The 18,347-nt window shown below is 47.3% G+C and overlaps 1 protein-coding gene across 1 annotated transcript in view; it reads right to left on the bottom strand.

The window, feature by feature from the left end:
• The window catches only part of pde3a (phosphodiesterase 3A, cGMP-inhibited), a gene marked incomplete at both ends in the record, with an annotated part of 75,884 nt that continues 57,537 nt past the window's right edge, over positions 1–18,347 (bottom strand). Inside the window, 10 exon segments of the mRNA XM_080002874.1 lie at positions 1–305; positions 1,036–1,297; positions 3,880–4,041; positions 6,088–6,291; positions 7,104–7,303; positions 7,831–7,944; positions 8,965–9,076; positions 9,289–9,426; positions 9,592–9,743; positions 10,347–10,420. Coding sequence (XP_079859000.1) covers positions 1–305; positions 1,036–1,297; positions 3,880–4,041; positions 6,088–6,291; positions 7,104–7,303; positions 7,831–7,944; positions 8,965–9,076; positions 9,289–9,426; positions 9,592–9,743; positions 10,347–10,420 — 1,723 coding nt within the window.

The following is an 18,347-nucleotide window of genomic DNA, read 5'->3' as shown; positions in this document are numbered from 1 at the left end:
TCAGGTGTCCTCCGGCGGAGGGAGCGGCCACTCGGCCTCCTCCTCCTCCTCCTCCTCCTCCTCCCCCTCCCCGGCGTCCACGTCGTCCTCCGGCTCCTCCCCCTCCACCAGCTCCTCCTTGCTGCCCGGCTCCTCCTCCTCCTCGTGGATGGCCAGGATGGGCTCGGCTCGGACGGACTCGGGACCCCCCTGGGCCTGCTTCTGGTTCTCCTCCGCGATCACCTTCTTCCACATGTCGTGGTTCTCCAGGAGGTGGTGCGTGATCTGACAGAACACTTTCCTCCGCTTCTTGGGCGCTGCTTTCTCTGGAAACACGGAGAGGGTGGAATGACCGGATCAAAGACGGGTTTTGGTCGAGGTCTAAGTGGAGCGAACGTCTAGCTGGAATCACCATCAATTAACCAGAGGTGGAAAGAGTAGCCGTCGTCTTACTTTAAGGATAGGTTCAATATCCTTGTTCAAATGTTGGTTTCCGTCATTTATCACTGTTCATGACACCACCGTTGGAAAATCCAGCTTCAGGAAGTAAAATTCCTTTCCAGAATTTTGCGTCCACCATGTGCATTTGCTAATGGATCCAACTACTGAGTGGAACCAGCTGACCACTTGGGCTGGAGCTAAAACATGGAAAGAGGATTTCTACTTTCGTAACCTGGAGTTTTCCAACTGTGCATCGCACAACTTCTCCTTCTTCAACACAGGAGCATTATGGGTAAAGCAGTTTTAATCATATAATACATTTAATACATTTTGGTTCTTATTAGTAATTAAATAAACAAATTAAACTAACAAATTAAATTAAGTGTTTTTATTTTTATTTTGAACCTACATGAAAAATCGTTAACTTCTCCAAGTTTTCAATGAATTGTCATAAAACGATCACACCAGGTTATTGATCCATCCGTCATTTCTGCCCACCTGCTTTACACTAAAGACTTGAGAGTGATGTAAAGCAAAGCCACCGATTATCGATTATCAGTAGAATGTGTGACGTTCGCGTGATTCGCGTGAAGTGAGGAGTGAGCCGGTCCTTACGCGAAGCCTCGGAGCTGGTGGTGGAGGCGTCTTCCTCAGCCGTGTCCTCGTCCTCTTCCTCGTGCTCGGCCGTCTCCTCGTGCCCCTCTGCCCCCGGGTCGGGGTCCACCCAGTGTCCCGGCATCAGGGCGGCCGAGTCGTACGAGTTGCAGAGCGGCCCCACGATGTGGGTGATGAAGGACTCCTGGAGCTTGGCCAACTGCGGTGCCGAGCGGTCCATGAAAGGGCTGATGGGGAGTCCCAGGCTGGACTCCTCGTCCCCCTGCGGGACGCGATGGACACGCGCCAAGAAGCCGGGTTAATCGCGCGTCGACGCACACATTATCTCCCAAATAGATCAAAAGCAAAAACTGAACCATTTCAACTGCACTGAAAAAAATTATAAAATAAAATAAATCTTAACAAGCCAAAGGATCTTGTAAACAAAGAGTTAATCAATGATGTCTTTTTCTTGTGAGGGAAATTAACAGGCCATGAATTTTGTGTCAGTGATTATTGAGCTAGGATTTAGAATATATATATATATTATTTTTATGTGTTGTGCCCTTGACATTCCACAGGTCAATATGAAAACATGTCCTCAACTGTTTTACTTAGAAATACATAGTTTTAAGTTTTATCGTCATTTAGATAATACGAATACAAATAATACTAAACTTTTTTCTTTTTTCTTTTATTAATGAAATATTTATTCTAAAGCGGGAAAAAACGAAAAATCTAGATTGCATGTTGGGAATGAACATTGAGTACAAAAGGACTATCGTGAATTTCGGGTGATGCCTTCCGTTCCTTCCTTGCAGCCGCAGACTGCTCTCCATGCACAGAGCGCACTGAGCTTCTCCTTGCTCCAACCAGCGGCTTCGCTCTCGGCCAGTTCACCGACACGCTGCCTCCTGCAGAATGCCCAGATTGGCCACGCCGTAACGGCCTTAATCTGGATGAAGGGGTATCCCTTCCGGTTGCTTTTAGGTGTGTGCGCTGGCTCAGCAAATCTCATTGAAATGGAAAGGCTCCGTCCCTCAATAGATCCACGGTTCTACTGCCAGAGACCCACACTGATAATTGACCGATCCTCCACTCTGCCTTTTGTTCCTCTAGATGCACCAATCACAGCTTGGTCACCATTGCCATCACCTCAGTTAACTTTTCCCGCTCGGGTCCATGCTTTTGTCCCTCATGTTGGAGGACAACTTTGAGGAGGACAACTTTGTCCAACCCAGCGGCAGTACAGTAACAAGAAATGGGAAGGACTTGGGATACAACAGGCCATCCGGTGAACATAAAATGGACTCAAATTGACTCAAACGCTGCCTTGCGCGTCGGTCTCCCTCCACACAGCTCATATCAGGGGCCACAGAAGCCGCAGCATTTGGATGGGGCAAACATGGGAAACCACCACGCCGAGGTTTTCCAGTTGCCACAGCGACCGGTCACCCTGGATGAAGGACAAATGATATGGTGAGTGGACTGGATTTTTCTACAAAAGGCGAGGGGAACATATGGGGAGAAATCAAGATGGATCAGCGGTCCAGTCGATACCTGGACCAACCAGAAGTTAACTCGAGGTTTCTGAACTCATCATATGGATTTTTTCACCTTTTAGTCACTATTCCATTGGTGTCTAGATTGCACATCTTTTACCTGAAAGAACTGTCTGGTTCTGTGTGTGTGTGTGTGTGTGTGTGTGTGTGTGTGTGTGTATGTGTGTGTGTGTGTGTGTGTGTGTGTGTTTGTGTGTGTGTGTGTGTGTGTGTGTCTGAAGGCCACAGTGTTAATGTGCATGATGTGCATCCATCTTTATGTACGTGCGTGGGCGTGTGCGTCCATGCTGTGTGTGTTTTTTTTTTTTTTTTTTTTTTTACCGGATCGTTCAAGGTCATGTTGCGAGCACTGCAATCAGTCCGCATACAGTAAGAAGGACCCCCCTCAGCCTTGGTCCTTGAGGAGCTGTTTAATGATCCAGTCAGGACCTCACCTCCTCTTCTCTGGTTCTAACACCAAGCTCACGTCGCGACGGCCAAACTTGCCGCAGGGTACGGCAGGGACACTGAACGCACCATGAGCCAGACCCTCCAGCGAGGATCAGCAGCCACTTAGAGCCGATCACAACGAAGGTCATTGAGTTTTGAACCAACTATTCAATTAGCACTTGTTCACGTCGGTCCACAATGAGGTCACGATTAAACAAGTGTGACTGCCGAGAAGGAATCCTGTTTGGAAAGTAACAACTGAATCAAACAAAACAGAAAACTAATAGACAAGCGACAAAAGAAAGACATTCCTTTCTGTTCGGTCGGCAGGAGTAGAATAAAAAAAAATAAACAACAATCTGATGACTTTGACGAATACAAAATCCAGGACAAATACAATCAAGACATCGTACTGAGAAGATGAAGTAACTGCTCTGTGCTTGTTTTCAGCAGTTTTGTGTGTATGTGTGTGTGTGTGTGTGTGTGTGTGTGTGTGTGTGTGTGTGTGTGTGTGTGTGTGTGTGTATACTAAGAAATAGGGAATGTTGTACACAGAGTACAACCCTGTTTATCTGACCCTCAGCGGGCAGATGAAGCGGATTTTCTGCCAGCTACATGAAAGGCTCATGGAAAACTTCTGCTTAAACCTAAATTAAGCACGTGAATCGATCTAGAAACAGTTCCTGAGACCATGGATACTCATTCATGTTTTAGTGAACCATATAATTCAGTCTCCCTCAAGACAACCATCATTCCCATCGAGTTTGGACAAATGAGGATCTGTTGTATTTTATTAATTGATATGTGTATGATTCACAGCATACATGCAGAAGCACATGCTCTATCATGTTCTATCAGGGACTGACACACTCACCTGTTCATAGAACTCATTGACGATGCCCTCCGTCCACTGCAGATGCAGGTCCTTGCACTTGAGCGGTCCGTTGATGTCGGCCAGTTTGATGCACATCTGGCAAACCAGTAGCCTGTCGTTCTCGTTGGACCAGTCGATCCCAGTGGAGTGATGGTCACCAACCTGGAGGATTAACAAAAGTGCACAGAGATGTTCATCTTGTCCTAAAAAAAAAAACAACAACTGGTTGGAGGACACAGCCTGTTATACAGTGGTATTTAAAAAAATGCTCCAAATAGCAGATATAATGATTAGTATAATTGTTCAAATATAGTATAGAGTATAAAGCAAAGTACTTTACTACTAACACCAAGCATTATGCACAACTTTATTATGCTTTGATTCATACTTCATCATTATTTCAATTTTAAGAGGAGGATAACAACAGTAATGCACGCGGCCTCTTCCATCTTTCATCACATGATCATCATTATAATCGCAAATCGTAAAAAAGCCCAAAAAATTCACAGGAGAGTTTATCCTGGCATTTGAGGTAGATATTAACAATGTGTGGTGTGTCTACTTATGTGTGCATGTGGGTGTGCCTTAATTGGCACATGATAATTGGCACATTGGCACTTTCGAGCAGAAAAAAGGCTCTGCAGCCACACAAGCATCCCGCAGCCGCAAGAACGCGCCGAGCCCAAAGCCCCACAGCCGCACAAGCACCCTGCAGCCGCAAGAACACTCCGAGCCTAAAGCCCCATAGCCGCAGAACATTTCGGAACATTTCAGAGCACGAAAAAGAACACCAAGAGTGCTGTGGATACAAATGTAAAAGATGACGCAAGCAATTTGATTTGGCAACACAATTAAAATCTCCTGCAACCCAGACAAACACTGTCTTCACCTACTTTAGGAATTAAGTAATTGCAATTAATAAACATAACAGTAGTATATAGAAGTATCTAGTGGCTGCCCATTGCTTCTAGGTATACAGTAGGTAGCTCTTACAGTAGGTACCCTAATTGTACAATGACAAGTAAAGACATTCTTCTTCTTCTTCAAAATAAATATTCCACAGAGATTCCTTCACCTCTTGGATGGATTAAAATCTGTATCATCAGCAGTGGCTTTAATGGTCGGAATGACTTTGACATTTGAAGTTAATGCTCGTCCATAATCCCCCGAATGAACCCATCGTCTCTCACTCAGTTTAATGAACAACATATCTGGGGTGGGAAGGAGCTGCGGACTCCAAGAGTCTTATCGTTCTAACCTAATAACCCTGGAAGAAGTGGAGTGGATCAAGTGAAAAATTGACCGGGCTCTTTGAGGAAAGCTAATTTGCTTCCACGAACAGAGAAAGAGAGCCGGGTGAACCAACATCAGGAATAGTTATCTAACAGTCTCTGGCTAATAACTCCTGGCTATGGAAAACCTTGAGGCTCTGGGATGTGAATCCAACATTCTGTCCACACTGAAGTGAGTTCCTGAAAAGCTGAACAGGAAGCTGCATTGTTTTCACTTTCAAGGCTCTCTCAGCGTTCTTTTCTCAGGGAACAAGTCCTCTAAAGCCAATGGAAATTTTCCTTTTTGATGAACATCCTCATTCTTTTTTTAATCTCACCACCCTCCTGAGAATCTGTATATACAAATAGCCTATTCAAGATACATAACTCTATTCCCTTTACTTCTATTTTGTACCCCCACTCTGTATTACCCATTTTAGTCTCATTTTATTTTTATTAAATTTATATTATTCTATTTACTGACTGCATTACGTTTTAGGAATCAGTTTGTTTCAGTTAGATAGCTAGGCAGGAATAAGGTGAGCTATTATGTTCGGTTTAGAAACTATTGTGCATAATCTCCGGGGGCGTTGCAAAGACATTTCACTGCATATATGTATGAACATATGTTTATGTATGTGATGAATAAACCTCTTGAATATTGAATCTTGAGAAGTAGTATGCATCCGAAAACCACTCTCCAGTATTTACTCTGTCCAAAGATAACAGAATGCATGTAAACGTGCACAAATTTCTCTGGATCCTTTTTTTTTTTTAATCTGAAAGATATTTGAACCTCGTTTTGAGATCCGGAATAAATAGGGGAAAATAAAAACTCCAGATTCCATTGAGTATTCCTGTGGCAATTATTCATATTCAAACACCCCTGACCTTTAAATATGAACACTTTGACACATTCAGTGATTCCCAGCCTCACCTTGGCGTTGAACTCGGCCAGGAAGTCAAAGTGCTTCTTGAGGTCGGTGGCCAGGATGGCCTCGATCACCAGGAAGCGGAAGCGTTTGAACTCTACGTGGTCCAGGTTGACCAGGAAGTTGAATTCCGGCCGAGACATGAAGAGGTTCCAGGCCGAGGCAGCGTGGTGGTTTTCTAGAACCGAGCGGTCGTTGTACAGCACGGCCTGCGGGCGCGGGCATGCGCACACACGCACACACACACACACACACACACAGATTATGTAAACACGCACATATGCACCAAAACACACTCAGTCTCATTTAGCGACGTCACATATGACGACACAGATGAAAAAACCCCAGATAAAATCAAAAGATGGAAATTGTGTCAAATCATGGTATAATGACACAATGGTACAATACACATACTGGTTATGAAATAACATACTTTAATCAACATATTGACCGTAAAAAATTGGATTCACTGGAGAGCACATTTACTCAAAGGAACGTATTTCCCCAGAACAAACGTCTGGTCTTCATGTGCTCGGTATCGCTAAATAGCCACGAAAACACAAATGGATACCATTTACCAGATTGAGTAAAATCACAGATTTTCAAGCCCTGCATGTTTATCATTTTACAATAATTCATTTATTCAGTGAGTTGTTGCAATAAGATCAGATGTAACATAAAACATTCACTGAGGTTCAAAAGAAGGTGGAAGATGGAACTTCACTATGTAAAGTTAGGTTGGTATTGGGTTTTTGTGTTGAGTATGAGTCGGTCGACAAGAGCACAGTATCCGACCCGATACTTGCCTGATACCGGTATCTGTATCTGTATCTGTATCTATGCATCCCTAATAAAAAAGAGCAACACCAACCCAGCCTCCAACACTGACATAATGAAAGACAAACGTCGAGACCTCAGAACTGTTGAGCTTGGCTGCATTCAGCTCGTGCCCCGCTGGGCTTCTCGCGTCGTCTATGACGGCCGCGGGCCCCTCCCGCCCGCAATCTAACAGCGCAGGTACCTGCGGGGCGCTGGTGGCCACCAGGAAGGCGTTGGTCCTCCCCGGGTGGTCGTAGTCGTGCATGGCGGCGGCCACGTACAGCGCCATGAGCTCCAGAGCGGGGATGAGGCCCGACAGGCAGCCGTAGCCGTCCTCCGACACAGTGTAGGTCTTAGAAACCAGGAAGCCCATGTGGCTGTGAGTGATCCCGCTGTCAGAGTCTGGACGGAGAGGTGGGGATTAGGAACGCAGTCGCGCGATCACGCGTATGTATGCCAGCGGACAGAAACACACACTTGAAGCGCCGAATCCGAAGCTGTGTGGATCAAAGGAGCGGCCCCAGCGAGGCATACAGATGAGGTTATGGATTTATGGGCGAGAGAGGGGAACTCTAATCTGCCGGCGATTTCACGCTGTGGGAGACTTCAAATGGATCTCGGTGTGTAAACGTCGAGCTGAGACGAGATTCAGTGGATGCTTTGCTGCAGGCATGACGTGTGAATGTTAATGAATTGGCTCCCAGAGGAGAAGGAGGTGCTCCAGGCACTCTGACCTACAAACTGTACGGTCAATTTGGCTTCTTCAAACTGGTTAAAAAAAAAACTGGAATCTAAGCAACATTTATTGATAAATATATCTACGGATGCATGGGCCTCAAGCATAGATGAGCATACATCGGTACACACATGACCACACACCCACACACACCGCTGATCAACCTCCACCCGTACAAAACGTGCACACAAACCTGAGTCGCTGGCGGAGCCCTGGTCTGTGATGAGGCCGGGCAGTCCAGGAACAGCCTGCGTTGTCAGGTACCAGACTGCGTGGAGCACATCTGTGGCGTGGATTCTGTTGTGATCTGGGTCAGGACAGAGACACTGGTCATTCAGTCATTCAGTCACCGGTCATGTAGTTCTAATATAATGCACTGGGGGGCACTGCCGTGCTGCTTGTGGTTCATTGAGGAGCGTTAACGTCAGCAGCGCAGAAAAACAGCAGAAAACTGTGTAAGAACTCTCTCTAGTGGCTGAATACTGACATTAGAGCTACATCTCCATTGAGGTACACAACAATATACACAGACCAGCCACAACATTAAAGTTCACTTATAACAACTAATATTGTGTAGCTCCCCCTCGTGCGGCCAAAACAGCTCTGATCCGTCGAGGCATGGACTCCACGAGACCTCTGAAGGTGTCCTGTGGTACTTGGTACCAGCTCGATCGATGCTCGATCAGATCGGACCCTTACGCCGCACATCCACATGATGTAGAATAAAACGTGATTCATCAGACCAGACCACCTTCTTCCATTGCTCCATAGTCCAGTTCGGACGCTCACATGCCCCTTTTAGACGCATTCAGGGGTGGACAGTCTGACCGGTCCCATACGCAGCAAGCTGTGATGCACTGTGTGTTCTGACACGTTTCAGCATTAACTTTTTCACCAATTAAAGCTACAGTAGTTCTTCTGTGGGATCAGACCAGACGGACTACACTTCACTCCCCATGCGCATCAATGAGCCTTGGTCGCCCATGACTGTGGCCGGTTCACCGGTTGTCCATCCTTGGAGCACTTTTGGTAGGTACAAACCACTGTATAGAGGAAAAACACCCAACAAGACGGTTTTGGAGATGCTCTGATCCAGTTGTCTAGCCATCACAATTTGGCCCTTGTCAAAGTGGCTCAGATCTTTACGCTTGCCCATTCTTCCTGCTTCCAACACATCAACTTCAAGAACTGACTGTTCACTTGCTGCCTCATATATCCCACCCCTTGACAGGTGCCATTGGAACCGGGTGATCAATGTTGTTCACGTCACCTGTCAGTGGTTTTAATGTTGTGGCTGATCAGTGTATCTATGGAGCTTGATCCTTACATGGAATGTCTCTGTATCCGTTTTCAAGGGAATGGAAGTAGTTCATGAATTCCTTCACTGGGATCTTAAAGGTGGCGAACAAGCCAGTGTCTTCAAAAAGCCTATAAGCAACCTGCCAAACAAAAAACTTGTGTTAGAACAATAAACTCGGGAATGTGCAAATTACTTCAGAAATACATGAGCAATAACATAAGACTACAAAAAATGCAATAAGAATATAAAAACAAAATAATTAAAAGAGGTTACAGCTGGATTGCAACAGAGGGCATGTGTACCCCCACACTTCTGCTTCCAGTTTGGCGAACATTAACACCTGCGGCTCACCTGGCTGAGGATACGTCCGCACTTCCCGTTGGTCTTCTCCACGAGGCTGAAAATGGGGAAGTTCCAGCTGTTAAGTTGACTCATCTGCGGATCTAAACCCTCCATTAACAGCGGCTCCGGGGCCAGAAGGGGTTTGTCCTGCGCAGACAACACGTAAACAACAGATCACAGAGATGTTATTGTGATGATCGCTAAGGTTAATCCCATCATGACATTTTCTTGGCGGGGGTTAAGGTTGTTTATCTGACCAAAATTCATTCTCTCATCACCATTAATCTCCCAGACCGTGTCTTCATTTCTCACCTCCGGAGGTATTAGTGGGTGGAGCAGGACGCTGGGGGCGGAGCCCTTCCCGTCCTCGGCGTCGTCCTCCGCGTGCGCTACGTCGCTGCCGTCGCTGTGGTTCGCTTCGTGGGTGCTGTCGTAATCCGACGACGCCACGAGCGGCTCCTCCCCTGCAGCGGCGACAGGGAGCGTAACCACGGAGACGCAGGTAAACGAGCCCACTTCCCCTTTCACGCTACGAGTGGGGATCTCAGCGCAAACGTTTTTGCTTTTACGGAGAGCCTGTGACTAGGGGTCGAAAGGCACGATGAGAAATAAGCATGTAGTATGTTCACTTTTTATTGATTTCAAGAATAAAGGGAATACACAGACCTACGACGAAGATGGAAGAAATAACAAGACGATAAAAACAAACGTTCAAGTGGATCGGCAACAGCATTAACCATGCTGAAAAACTGTGATTTATTATTATTTAGCGCTCATATACTTTATAATTCTGTTTTTATTTATTCCTCCTATACACTACACTCTGACCCATTCCCTTTCAGATATGCGGATATTGGGGTCCAGTCCTTTCTAACTCATCTGAAGTCCCTCCTAACACGCATGGTGCTTCTCCCCCACTGACATACCAGGGTGCTACTCATCTAACCACCTTTTCCACTCCTCCTCAATCAGTAACGACTGAGAACGCGCCTACGTATCAAACGACAGACGGAAGATTACGGGAGGTGGAGGTGGTGCGGGATGGCGACGCAGGGCGGAGGCCTCACCTGAGCGTGGTGTTCTGTCTCCCTTGTCGATGGAGCCGTCGCCGTGAGTCAACCTGATGTACGGCCGCCCGCAACTGGGACGACAAGAGAGGAGGGGAGAGATGATTTATGCAATCCTCCATTGTGATGCCGCGCTGCTCCGGCCTTTGATGTCGGATTGAAACGCCCTCGCTAATAAATTATTATTATTATTTTGCCATGAAAAGGAGAATCCTTTTGACTTTCAAAGGTTCAGATCTATTAGCTTTGTTGAAAGGGCAACAGACACAGAAAAAGAAACCTAATAAATATAAAATAAATTAAAAAATAAATAAATCTACCCATAATCAAACATGGTTCAATCGGAGACTTCCATTTTTTAAAAGATACCTTTATTTCTTTATGTATTTTTTAGCTGTCTACAGTCTGAATTGGTTATATTTTCATGGTAAAAACAGGAATGTTTTGACACCATAGCTGCTGTGAGACATACTAATTATACATAGTGATGCAGTCCTGGATTTTTATTAGAATTTATATTTGAACTGACACTAATGTGTATTTTTAAACCAATATTTGACTATTAGGAAACAGACGCCTGAAAATCGTCAAAGGCCTCAGGACAACCCCTGTGATCCCTGGCGACCCCCTGTGGGGGTCTGGCTCCCCAGGTCGGGAAGCCCTGGTTTTAACGAGAAACACAAATTAAGTGCCCCTTTATAATTCAAAGATTGTGTTGATTATAAAAAAAACAACATATTTTCTAGTTCTGTAAGCTTGTCACGATGTGCTGTATAATTTCCATATATTATACGTACTGTTTATAACTACCGCAAAGTAGGAATAAAGCAACACCAGTGATTACAAAATGGCCGCTGTGTGTCTCCAGTTACATGTGAGAAAGCCTGAACTTCCTTCATAATTAACGTCAGAATATCATCAATATCTGCATCAAGAAGTCCGAGGCCGAGGGACCTGGAGCGCTGAGGTTTACCAGATGTTTCCTCTCACACACACACACACACACACACACACACACACACACACACACACACACACACACACACACACACACACACACACACACACACACACACACACACACACACACACACGCGCGCGCACACACGCTTCCCACAATGCATCTGTTCTGTGTGTCCCGGTCCTATTGTGAGCACCATACAGCCAGAAGTTTGTCTCAAATCGCTCTGCATTTGCTAAACAAATCAAGGCCCAGAACGAACAGAAACCGTCGGAATGAATGGCCCCGCAGACGCAGGAGGGAGCCGTTACGTTCCCAATTCGGTGCCTTTTTGGGGCTGTAACAGGAGCAAACGCAGATTCTTAAATCCGTGCGAGCGCTTGGCGTCTCCAGAGATTGTTGACAGCGAAGAACTGGGAATGCTGTTCGGCGCGTCGGCCAAAGGATGTTTCTCTGCTCGGCTGACGTTTCCAAAAAGATCTTTACGGGGCGTCCCGCCGCGCCGTCCGCACGTTAAACCGCCGCGGCAAACACTCGTTTACGCAACTTTACGAACCCAGACATTAGCAAAGAAACAATACACAATGAGCACAAACAAAAGAAATCAGACAATCAACGGTCTCTGGGATTTTATTCTCTTTCTAACGCCAACGCCGAATTACAAGGAGCTGACACAGCGATGCTGGGCCTCCCAGATCCAAGACAAACTGCTCTAATCTGCAGAAACACTAACTCCCACACTGTTTCCCTGATTGTGTTGGAAATTGAGCTTTTGACAGCTGAGGAAATATCACCGTTTTATCTGCGGGGAGATAAAAATCAATTGCACGCCCCCGCAGCCTTCACTGCGCTGCTTCTGCTCGGAGAGGGAAAGAGAGTCACAACGCGGTGATGCAAACGTAATCTGTTCTGGAGGAACTCTGAGGGAAGTCACCGGGAGGACGCGACGGAGGAGCCTCAAAGGGGAGGCCTTCACGGGTCGACCCCGCCCAGACTCCCCGAGGCCCGACCCCAGACCCGGCGCAGGTTCGGGGTCCGGCGGGGTTGGGGTCGGGGTCGGGTCGCGCCCTATTTTCCCCGGCTCCGGGGCTACGTGAGGGACGGTGTGCCGATCGGATTACAAGGGGCAAAAAAAACAAAAAAAAAAAACTTTGGATTGTCCTGAGCCTTTTCCATTTCACATTTTCGCAGGCTAGGAAAAACGGCATTTCAGGAACAATTTAAACTTTTAATGAGAAAATACCCGATCTGACTCGGATCTCTCTCCCCATGGACATGTGTTTCTGTAATATCTGTAATATGGATAGATGGACGGGCAGACAGGCAGACAGACAGAGAGACGGACGGACGGTCGCACAGACAGACAGACAGACTTACAGACAGACAGACTAAGAGACAGGCTGACAGACAACCGATGGACGGACTTAAAGAGAGACAGACAGAGACTTAAAGAGGGACGGACGGACGGACAGAGGGAGGGAGGGATGAATGGATGCATGGATAGATAGATAGATGGATGAATGGATGGATGGATGGATAGATAGATAGATGGATGAATGGATGGATATATAGATAGATAGATAGACAGATAGACAGATAGATAGATAGATAGATAGATAGATAGATAGATAGATAGATAGATAGATAGATAGATAGATAGATAGATAGATAGACAGATAGATCGATAGACAGATAGATAGATAGACAGATAGATAGATAGACAGATAGATAGATAGATAGATAGATAGACAGATAGACAGACAGATAGATAGATAGATAGATAGATAGATAGATAGATAGATAGATAGATAGATAGATAGATAGATTCCCAGGTTCCCAGAGGGTTCGAGGGTTCTGGGAACCGTGAACCCTCCGCAGCTGTTCTCCACTGCCTCCCCACGTCCCGCGGAGCGGAGAAGCCTCCGTCGGGTTCGGGAGGTGTTTCCAATTAAAGTGCCTCTGCTCTAATGTACCAGAACCTGCGCCTCGTGGCAGGAAACGCCCGGCCGCGAGCGCCCGGTGTCCCCAGCGGCACAAAGCGCCGCTCTGTGTCTATCTCCTCCTGATAAATTGGGCCTCGAACACTTCCAGGCCCCGCCCGCCCCACATAATGATCCGCCGCAACAAAGAGACTCCTGTTGTGTTTGCCGACGTGTGTAATGCCTAGCAGGTGTGGAATATAAAATACTTTGATAGTTTGGCGGGCAAACAGTTAGTGCATTATTGTGCGAGGGTGTTTCGGCACTGGGGCTGAGGAGATTTTTTTTTTTTGCTTTTAATGAAAGTTGAGGAACACGCCGGCGCTCTTCACTTTCTGCTGACGCGGCAAATTCGGCAGCTACTGACGCCGAGCTGCCAGTGCAGAATGTAAATAGGAAACCAGAAGATCTGTCAGTCACGCAGCACAGGACTCACAGACTCACCGACCCGAGTGCCGCCGCCGGCTCACGGCACACGGAGCGCTGCACTTTCGCTTTTATCACGTTTTTAAGAGATGAATCAGCGTTTCGCGGGCCAGTTGGGTTTTTCCTGCTCCACAAAAGCTCTCCGACGGCGAGGTCAAGGTGTCGCGCTCAGCCAAACAGCTCCCGAAACGGTGGAACCCCTCAATCTGATGTTCTCACGCACTTTCGTGCTTCAATCTTGGCATCGTGCAAAAGGGTAATTATCCTCCAATAGGAAATATAAATTGCAGTATTTGTCATTTGTTAATCTAAGTGTTCCGTGGCATGCGAGGCGCTGATTGGTCGGCTGTCCGCGTTGCACCGACCCAGCCGGGCTGACGGTTCGGCGCTGGTCCGGAGCCCAAAGCCCCCAGTGCCATGGTAAACACAGCGGCCATTACTCTCCATTCCCGTAAGCAACGAGCTCGGAGCCCAGATGAGCAGGAGATAAGAGGATGGTGGAGGGAGGGAAGGAGGGAAGGAGGGAAAGAGGGGAGGGAGGGAAGGGAGGGAAGGAGGGAGGGAGAAAAGAAGGGAGAAAATAAGCTGAATACAAAAAAGGTGGAGAGTTGATGGAGCGGGGAGAGGGCGTGGGAAGGAAGCCACCCATCCACAAATCCATCCAGCCATCTATCCACCCATCCATCCATCCATCCATCCATCTATCCATCCACCCATCCATCTATCCACCCATTCATCCATCCATCCATCTATCTAGATTCAAGATCCAAGAGGTTATTTGTCACATACATATACATACGGCTTTAAACAACTTTGTCTCCTTTGAATATCACGCCGTCTTGGTGACTGCTCCGGTGAAAGCCTATGTGGTTGTCATCTACCGTCCACCAGGACAACTAGGTGACTTCCTACATGAGCTTGACACCCTGCTGTCATCAATTCCTGAGCATGAGTGTCCCATGCTCGTCCTCGGAGACATGAACATCCACTTGGACAGTGCGAGCTCGGCTGACTTCCTGTCTTTGGTTCGCTCGTTCGGCCCCGACTCACAAGGCTGGCAAAGAGCTTGATCTCATCCTTGCTCGGAGCTGCACCACGGACAACCTAAGGGTCACTCCTCTTCATCTCTCAGACCACTTCTTCATCCACTTCAATGTCCAGCTACCAAAACAACCCCCCACCTCCCCACCCATGGTTACTATGCGCCGCAATCTCTGCAACCTGTCTCCCACCCACTTCTCCTCTGTGCTCTCCTCTTCTCTTGCGCCTCACGGCACTTTCTCCTCTCTGCAGGTTAATGATGCCACTGATTCTCTCTGCTCCACCTTGAGCTCATGTCTTGATAGCCTGTGTCCACTATCCACCAGACCTGCTCGATCAACCCTTGGCTGACTGACACCCTCCGGACAACGCGCACTGACCTCAGAGCAGCCGAGAGGAAATGGCACAAATCCAAAACAATTGAAGATCTCGCAAGCTACCAGACACTGCTGTCCTGCTTCTCTTCCAGCATCACTACTGCAAAGAAGGCCTTCTTCAACGACAGGATCAACGGTGCCACAGACACACGTAAGTTATTCGCCACCTTCAAGTCTCTGCTTTACCCTCCACCACCTCCCCCAGCTACTTACCTCACTGCTGACTGCCTTGCCTCCTTTTTTACTAACAAAGTGGCAGCCATCAGCAGCCAAACAACTTCTCACAACCTGTCTTCTCCAGCCCTAGGCTCATCGTTCCCTGGTTTCACCCCCCTCGCTGAAAGTGAGGTATCTAAACTACTAACATGTAGCCGTCCTACTACCTGTCCGCTAGATCCGATCCCATCTAACCTCCTTCAAGCCATATCACCGACTATCACCCCGGCAATCACACATATGATTAATTCTTCCTAACTTCCAGCACTTTCCCCTCTGCTTTCAAAGTGGCTCGGGTCGCACCACTGCTCAAAAAACCCTCACTTTGATCCCACCCAAGCAGAAAACTATCGGCCGGTCTCTCTCCTCCCATTCCTTTCCAAAACCATAGAGAGGGCGGTCTCTAGACAGGTAACAGAATACCTGTCAAGAAACAACCTTCTCGATACACTTCAATCTGGCTTCAAAAGTGGTCACTCCACCGAAACAGCCCTGTTGTCTGTGACAGAGGCCTTAAAAACTGCTATAGCTGCTGCCAAATCCTCGGTTCTCATTCTGCTAGACTTATCAGCTGCTTTTGACACTGTCAATCACAGCATACTCCTGTCCATACTCTCAAGTGTGGGCATAACGGGCAGTGCACTTTCCTGGTTCGAATCTTACCTTACTGGGCGCTCGTTCAGTGTGACATGGCGAGGCCAGCTGTCTGTGCCTCACAACCTCACCACAGGGATGCCCCAAGGCTCGGTGCTAGGACCCCTCCTCTTTGCCATATACACCACCTCACTGGGCCCGATCATCCGCTCGCATGGCTTTTCATATCACTGCTATGCGGATGATACTCAACTCTATCTGTCCTTCCCGCCCGACGACCCCACTGTCTCGACGCGGATCTCGGATTGTCTCGCTGACATATCCACATGGATGAAGGATTATCATCTTCAACTAAATCTGGCGAAAACGCGAAAACGGAACTGCTGGTCTTCCCGGCCAAACAAGGTTTTTATCACAACATTGATATTAAAATCGACTTTCTATCTCTTGTTCCTACCAAGGAATCTAGGTGTCATTATCGATGACCAACTGACATTCTCGGACCATGTTGCCGCCGTCTCCCGGTCCTGCCGCTTCGCACTTTTCAACATCCGAAAAATCAGGCCGTACCTGACCCAATATGCCACTCAACTGCTGGTACAAACCTTGGTGATTTCCCGCCTCGACTACTGCAACCCTCTCTTAACAGGTTTGCCAGCCTGTGCGGTGAAACCACTGCAGATGATACAGAATGCGGCGGCGCGACTGGTGTTCAACCAGCCAAAGAGGGCACATGTCACTCCGCTGCTCATCGAGCTCCACTGGTTACCTGTAGCCGCCCGCATCAAGTTCAAGTCTCTGATGCTGGCCTACAGAGTGATTGTTGGGAATGCTCCCACCTACTTAAATGCTCTTGTAAGAGCACATGTTGCCCCCCGGATGCTGCGCTCGTCAAATGAGCGTCGCCTGGCTCTGCCGGCCATACAGCCACGGCAATCCAGGCTATTCTCATTTGTAGTTCCACGTTGGTGGAACGAGCTGCCAAAAATGACCAGAGCAGGGGCCTCCCTCTCTGTCTTTAAGAAGCACTTGAAGACCCAGCTCTTCAGTGAGTACCTCCTCTCCTAACCTACAATTACTTAGCACTACCTAGCAGTATTTATTGTTACACTAATGTCTCTGTCGCAATGTAGCTTGAATGTTATTCTCCCTTGTAAGTCGCTTTGGATAAAAGCGTCTGCTAAATGACTAAATGTAAATGTAAATGTAAATGTAAATGTCATACATACATGTAGTGACATGTCATCCATCCATCCATCCATCTATCCACTCATCCATCCATCCATCCATCCATCCATCCATCCATCCATCTATCCATCCATCCATCCATCCTTCCATCCATTCATCCATCATCTATCCACCCATCCATCCATTCACCCATCTCTCCATCATCGATCTATGTATCATCTATAAATCCACGCATCTATCTATCCATCTACCCAACTATCCATTAATTCCTCCATCCATCCACTGATCTATCTACCCACCCACCCAACCATCCATCCATCATCCATCTTTCCACCCCCCCTCCACACCCACAAACAAATACTCGTCTCCACTCTTTGTGACTTTTATCTTTCTTCTCTGTATATATTTCTCTCTTTCTTTGTTTGAGTAAATCATCTGCTGCTATTTCAATCCAAGATAAAAAAAAACCTAAAACAGGAATAAAAGCCACTGTACGGCAGACTTCAACGTCCTGAAACCCTGCAACTCCTTTTGTGTAATTATTCTTTCATTTCATCACTGTCGTCTTATTGCCCACATCTTATGTTATATTTTTGTGGACGCCGGGAAGAGAAGCTGCCGCGTGGGTAGCAGCTCACGAGGATCCCACCCAATTAAACCAAACCCGGCTGCAGTAAAACTGGACTTGAAACACAAGTTCCCTTTTGTCCAGTTGAAATCTTTATGATCTGGAAACACGTCCGATCAATCAGGTTTCACAATCTAGCACATAATCCCACATTTAAAAGATGCAAAAATGAAAACAGAGTAGAGAGATAGACAGACAGATTGATAGATTGATAGTGTACAGAAGCTGCAGACCTGCACTACAACCACACACACACATGCACACGCACACACACGCACACACACTTGTCTCGTGGCCCTGGAACCAGTTTGCACATAAACACATCGCACTGTGATGACAGCAAAGTAAACCCAACGTGCGACTGGTTCCCGGATCCGTCCCGATGGAGCCACGTCCCCGACACACCCCACCAAGCTGCACCGCGCCATGCGGATCTGCATTGCTGCACTCTCCCCACGCTCAGCAGGAAGTGTGTCACACAGGTCACGTTTGGTGAGGGCGCGCGCACGCACACACACACACACACAACACACACACACACACACACACACACACACACACACACACACACACACACACACACACACACAC

The sequence above is a fragment of the Zeus faber genome (genome assembly GCF_960531495.2).
Source record: "Zeus faber genome assembly, chromosome: 6".
In the NCBI taxonomy this organism is placed as follows: domain Eukaryota; kingdom Metazoa; phylum Chordata; class Actinopteri; order Zeiformes; family Zeidae; genus Zeus; species Zeus faber.
Note: the sequence above shows the minus strand (reverse complement) of the source record. Positions and strands in the feature narration are given on the sequence as shown.